The sequence below is a fragment of the Tupaia chinensis genome, unplaced genomic scaffold (genome assembly GCF_000334495.1).
Source record: "Tupaia chinensis unplaced genomic scaffold, TupChi_1.0 Scaffold000231_1, whole genome shotgun sequence".
Classification (NCBI taxonomy): domain Eukaryota; kingdom Metazoa; phylum Chordata; class Mammalia; order Scandentia; family Tupaiidae; genus Tupaia; species Tupaia belangeri.
The window spans coordinates 1,700,127-1,706,471 of NW_006159706.1; the positions used below are offsets into that span (position 1 = coordinate 1,700,127).

General features: G+C 45.8%; 1 protein-coding gene across 1 annotated transcript in view; it reads left to right on the forward strand.

The window, feature by feature from the left end:
• Positions 1–6: 6 nt before the first annotated feature.
• The window catches only part of TBC1D10B (TBC1 domain family member 10B), a gene marked incomplete at its 5' end in the record, with an annotated part of 12,694 nt that continues 6,355 nt past the window's right edge, over positions 7–6,345 (forward strand). The window contains 4 exons of the mRNA XM_006148168.1: positions 7–32; positions 3,737–3,836; positions 4,126–4,233; positions 4,332–4,438. Of these exons, the coding sequence (XP_006148230.3) occupies positions 7–32; positions 3,737–3,836; positions 4,126–4,233; positions 4,332–4,438 (341 nt within the window). The remainder of the gene's footprint in view (positions 33–3,736; positions 3,837–4,125; positions 4,234–4,331; positions 4,439–6,345) is intronic.

The following is a 6,345-nucleotide window of genomic DNA, read 5'->3' on the forward strand; positions in this document are numbered from 1 at the left end:
TTCCTTGGGGGCAGCCAGTACTCGGGCAGCCTGTGAGTACCCAGTGGGCACCAGTAGGACTGCCTAGGAGACACAGGTTGGGGGAGGCAAACTATACTTTGCCCAGACTCTGACATTCCAGCCTCCTCTGAGGATCCAGGTGATTGGCGGGAGCTCTCCTGCCTCGAGCATCCTGAAGTTCTGTGGCATTGACGGTGTCAGTGAGGGTTTCAGATAGGAAACAAGAGATCTGGGTTTAATTCTAGACCTTGTGTTTAGTATATTGTGTGCCCTTAAGCTAGTGGGTTCCCCATTTCTGTGCCTCAGTTTGCTCCTTTAAGATGTGAAGGACTGAATGAGATTGTACCTAGGGTCATCTCAGCTCCTTGATGTGAAACTCCAGTTACAAACCAGATATTCTGGAGGGTTGGTTGACCAGGTGTTCCAGTAGAGAACTTTGGTCCCTTAGGGGCAGAGAGTCTGGAGGGATGTAGGCATAGTGAAGTGGGGAAGCCTGGTTGATGAGATACCCTGAAGATAGAGTCCCTCTGTGAAACAGTGAGGGCAGTCTTGATGTGTTTTCACTGAAGGAAAAGGGGTGGGGGAGGCCTCTTCCCCATTTCCTCATCTTCCCTAGGCAGGCTTACTCTTTCCTAGTTCCCTCCAAGGGCCTGAGTCACTCCTGAGGTGGGGGTGTGATTGCCTTTGACTTCTTCCTTCCCTCTCTCTGGATACTGCCCTTGTTCCTGTGGCCCTTCAACCTGCTGGTCAGTTCTGCCTGGAGTATGCCCGAGTTCCCAGGTGCCAGGCCCATGCTGCATTCTAAGGAAAAAATAAACATTTCAAGGTGCTCATCATCTGGAGGGAGAGATACTTAAAAACAGTTGGTTTCAATATAATACATTAGGTTTAGCCTAAAGATCATCAGAAGGTTTTGTGAGCACTGTGGAAAGGGATCTTTTGCCCTGTTGGGAATGCAGTTGAGGCTGTTTTGAATAGTGAAGAATAAGTAGGATTTAGTCATGGCTGTGTATGTAAGGGTTGGGGGAAGCCCTGGGGGAGGGTGTCACAAACAGGGTTTATAAGACAACAAAAATCAGAAAACCTTTGATTGAGAGCTAGTGTTCTGGGTCCTACATGGGGAAGTTTGACCCTGGGTTTTCCCATGCATGAGGACACATTGTTGTACTCAGTTTATAGATGAAGAACACAATTAGAGCAGTTGAGTGAATTGTCTCCCTCAAATTACCTGCCTTTGTATGATTAGTGGTTCCTCAATACCAGTCTGTCCTAAGAAACTTGGTTTGAATTTTACTTTAGAGGGTCCGTCTTGTGGGCCAGGCACTGTATTGTTGCTATTTCTTTGTGACTTTGACTCTAAGATCCATCTTTTTTTTTTTGGGGGGGGAGAGGTTTTTGCTATAAGGCGCAAGCACTTGCCAGAAAGACAGAGACAGAGAGACAGAAAGCGAGAAATCACCCCCCGGGGGAATGGCCATGCTACAATCCCTTCTCCTCCATTCTCCTCTCAGGATCTTGGGGACGCATGCACACATGCCTGGTGTGAGTTTAAACCACCGGGTCTGGGACTCAAACCGCTGTCGACTACATGGGAGTCCAGCGTACATAGTCATTACGCTAACTGCTGGTCCCTAGGATCCATCTTTCATGCCTGAGGACTCTACCTCTAATGCAAGACTGACTGGCACACAATACCTTAAATACCTTCAGGGAATCCTTGTGATCCAGATCTGCTGGTCTCGTCTTTTTTTTTTCCCCCTCCCAAATAATTATTTTATTTAACTTTATTTTACTTATTTTACTTTGACTAGAGAGGGAGGGAGGGAGAGAAATGGAAAGTGAGAAAGCAAGCTGCCAGGTCTGCGACTTGAACCATGGTCAGCCATATGGGAGTCCAGCACCCTTAACCACCTGCAGGCCCCCTCTCTGGTCTTCTTTCCCACTATCCCTCACCATGTATTTTGTGCCATAGGCCTGATGAACTGTTCGGTTATTGGTAAAGTTGTGACACATTTTCGCATAAAAAAAGAAAAATACATCATGACTTTTCCAATGAAGTAGTTGTAGTTGCTCCCTCTTTTGTATTCAGGATGTCACACTTGCCAGGAATAATCTTCTCTTCTTTTGACTGCTAATTTCTACTTAATCCTTCATGGTTTATTTCAGTTGTCTCCTTCTCCATGAAGCCTTCCTGATAGTCATTGCCCCCTGCTCCATTTAGCTGCCTCTTCTGTACATTTATGTCATTACATTTCTTATAACATATTGTAGTTATCTCCCTTCTAGGCTGTGACCTTCTTGAGGTCAGGAAAGGTATCTTTTTTTTTAAAGAATTATTTTATTTAACTTTATTTAATTAATTATTTAAATTTGATCAGAGAGGGTCAGAGTAAGAGTGAGAGAGAGGGAAGTGAGAAAGCAAGTCCCCAGGTTCAGGACTCGAACCGCAGTTGGCCATGTGGGAGTCCAGTGCCCTCAACTACCACACCACCTGCCAGCCCCAGGACACATATCTTACTTTTCCCAGCTCTTAGTAGAATGTGGAACTGATTTATGACAAGGATGAATAAGATGGTCTCTCTCTGTTTAAAGAGCTGCTAGGACAAAAGAAGCTAACATTAATGAGTCCCTTCTGTTGAACAGTCTTTTACATATAGTTTCTCAATAGTCCTCTCATACTTTCTGTTATCGGTGGTGGCGTCCCTTTTTATAGCGAGGAAGAGACTCGGTTATCGCTTTCCAAGACTCTACTACCATCCTCTTTTTTTGTTGTTTATTTATTTCTCCCTTCCATGAGCAAGAGAGAGACAGCACCCCCAACAGGGTCTTGATGCAGCTATTCACTCCCATTTTCAGCCAGCCCTAGATGGGCACACAGCATCCTTGGGAGAGATCTCCAGATGAGAATCCAGAACCTTCTCATGTGGTTCAGTCTTACAGAGCATGTTTTACTATTGCTCCACCAGCCAGCACTCTAAGCTCCCCATTCCTAAATGACAAGACTAGAATGCGAATTTAGGTCTGTCTGGTCTCTAAATTCAAGCTCTTTCCTCCATTCTACCTTCCTGCTGGTACTGGCTCCTACAGGTAACTTTCAGACTGATAGAATACCTCGAGTGTGAAGCTCTGATCAAATAGTGGGCAAGAAGAATTTCATTAGCCTGGGAATCTGGGGTGCTTTCAGGGAGGAGGAGGTCGAGGACATTGCAAATGGCCCAAGGGCTCTGAAGAGTTGGATAGGATGAAGCTCAGTTGCTTCTAAGGAGAAGTGCATCTGTTCTGTATTTTATTTTATGGAAAATAATTGCTGTTATTTCAGCATACCTCTTCAGGTAGATATTATTTACTCTTTCCACCTTACAAATGAGGAAATTGAGGCTCAGAAATATTATGTGATTTGCCCAAGATCACACAATGAATAAGTGACAAAGCTATGACTGGGATCCATATCTTAAGCAAAAGGTGGCCTTTAGGTATTCTGTACTCCTTTCCCAAATTTGGATGTGTTAGAAATGGGATTTGAGCACAGCCTTCAGAAGAGAAAGAAGCCCTTTGAGTGTGGCGAACTAGGCTCTTGGGTAGTCAAATGTCCAGACATCCTGATGTTTGTTTGATAGCTCACAAAATACCTAATTTCTCATTTGACCCTGAGAAAATGGCTCACCTCAGCTCCCCTAGCAATCCAGGTTTTATACTATTGCTACTGACCCTTTTTCATGCTCTCCCCACCTTGCAGGGAGAGCTCCATTCCCGTGGATGTGGCTCGACAGCGGGAGCTTAAGTGGCTGGAGATGTTCAGTAACTGGGATAAGTGGCTGTCACGGCGTTTCCAGAAGGTTTGAGAGGGCTGAGTGGTGGGCAGAACTATGCACAAGGATTGGGGGTAAGGGCTTATGTTCCAGGAAAGCCTAGGAAGCTGATAATAGTTGCCCTCTAGACTATATTGGGGTTAGGTGGTACCTGGGCTGTGGAGGGGGGCAAGGGGTACCTTTCAACATAGAGGGCCAGGGAGGACAGATCTAGGGCAGTCAAGCCTGTGGGATGTGTCCCAGGGAGCTTGCAGACTGCTGGGGAAAGCTTGGATGCTGTCCTGAAACTGTCCCCCTGCCTGTCACCCTGACTTAGGTGAAGCTGCGTTGCCGGAAGGGGATTCCCTCCTCCCTCCGAGCCAAGGCCTGGCAGTACCTGTCTAACAGCAAAGAACTATTGGAGCAGAACTCGGGCAAGTTTGAGGTGTGTGCAGCTCCAGGATGTGGGGCCGGATGACCCTTCTGTGTGAGGGGTGTCAGCTCCCTCTGATCTTGAGATAAATCCCTGTTGTCCCACTGCAGGAACTGGAACGGGCTCCTGGGGACCCCAAGTGGCTGGATGTGATTGAGAAAGACCTGCACCGGCAGTTCCCCTTCCACGAGATGTTTGCTGCTCGAGGGGGACATGGGTAAGGTGGCCTGCCTGTGTGGATCAGTCAGCAAACATTCGTTAAAGGCTCCAGGTGGATAGAAGGCTGGGTTGAAAGTGGGTCTTGCCTTCTAGGACTTCTATTATAGAAGAGTGATTTTTTAAAAAAATTATTTTATTTAACTTTATTTATCCATTTATTTATTTATTTATTTTAATTTGACCAGAAAGGGATAGAGTGAGAGAGAGAGAGAGAGAGAGAGAGAAAGTGAGAAAGCAAGCCACCAGGTCTGGGACTTGAACCACAATCAACCATGTGGGAGTCCAGCTCCCTTAACCACCATGCCACCTGCTGGCCCCCAGAAGAGTGATTCTTAATGGATAGAGTGTCAAGTAATGTCAAAGGAAGTTTCCTGGGAGGGAGATGCTACTCTGGGGTTGTGTGTGTGTGTGTGTGTGTATGTGTGGAGGGGAGCATATCAGGCTGACTCAAGAGGTTGCATTGTATCTCATTTTTGAAGGATAGGTGGGTGAGCAGGCAGCCAGGGAGGGTTACATGAGCTATGTCTGGGCAGTAGAACTGAGACTGGAAAAGAAGTTTAGGGTTAGATCATGGTGAGCCAAGGCACTTGGAATTTTGTTCTGTAGGCCAGGCTCCTTCAAGGTGGCTTATATATCACTCCCTAGTAGTATACAAGATAATCTTAGGCAGTTCTCTGATGGCCACTTCTTATCAATAAGTTCATCCTTTTATACACTTTTTTTCTTTTTTTTTTTTTAAGTTTGCTGTAGGGTTCATGCACTTACCAGAGAAAGTAAGAAAGAAAGAAAGCGAGAAATCACTCCCCGGGGGTGGGGTATGGGGGGATGACCACATCATAATCGCTTCTCCTGCATTCTCCTCTCAGGACTTTGGACATGTATGCACACACATCTAGCATATTTTTCAAGCCGCTGGGTCCAGGACTCTTAACTGTGCAGTTAGCTCTGTGGGATCTAGTTCCTTTAATGCTATGCCACCTGGCTGGCTGCTTAGTACATTTATTGAACACCTGCTATCTGCCAGGCACTGCTCTAGTGAAAAAACTTGTCTTCATGGGGTTTGTTAAATGTTAGTGGGGATAGACAATAAGTCAGATAAAGAAGGAAAGTATGTTGTAAGTAAAATGGTGATAAGTACTGAAGAGGAGTTTAAAGCAAGGAAGGAGAATAGAGAATGTGAGTGGTGGGACCAGCAGTTAGTGTAATGGCTATGTCGCTGGACTCCCATGTAGTCGACCACGGTTCTAGTCCCGGACCCGGTGGCTTAAACTCACGCCGGACACATGTGAGTGCATGCGTGCCCAAGATCTTGAGAGGAGAATGGAGGAGAAGGGATTGCGGCGTGGTCATCCCCCCTGGGGGGGTGATTTCTCGCTTTTTGTCTATGTCTCCCTCTCTCTGCCTCTCTGGCAAGCGCACACGCCCTGTACCCAAAACCTCTCCAAAAAAAAGAGTGAGTGGGAATGGGGTTACCTGACTTGATATATGTTTGAAAAGGATCATTTGGCTGTTGTGTTGAGAACAGATTATATGGAGATAAGTGCAGAAATAGACAAACTGGGAGACTATTTCCATAATTCAGGAAAGAGATGATGATAGACTGTGATGGTAGTGGTGGAAGTATGGAGAGAAGTAGTTTGATTCTAGTTATATATATTTCTAATTATTTTATTTAACTTTATTTAATTTTATTTTAATTTGGCCAGAGATGGACAGAGTGTGAGAAAGAGAAAGGGAAAGTGAGAAAGCAAGCTGCCAGGTCTGGGACTTGAACCGCGGTCAGCCCTGTGGGAGTCCAGGGAGTCCACCATGCCACTTGCTGGCCCCGATTCTGTATATATTTTGAGAGTAGATGCAACATAATTTGCTAATGGATTAGAAGTGTGTCTGTGTGTAGTGGGGTAG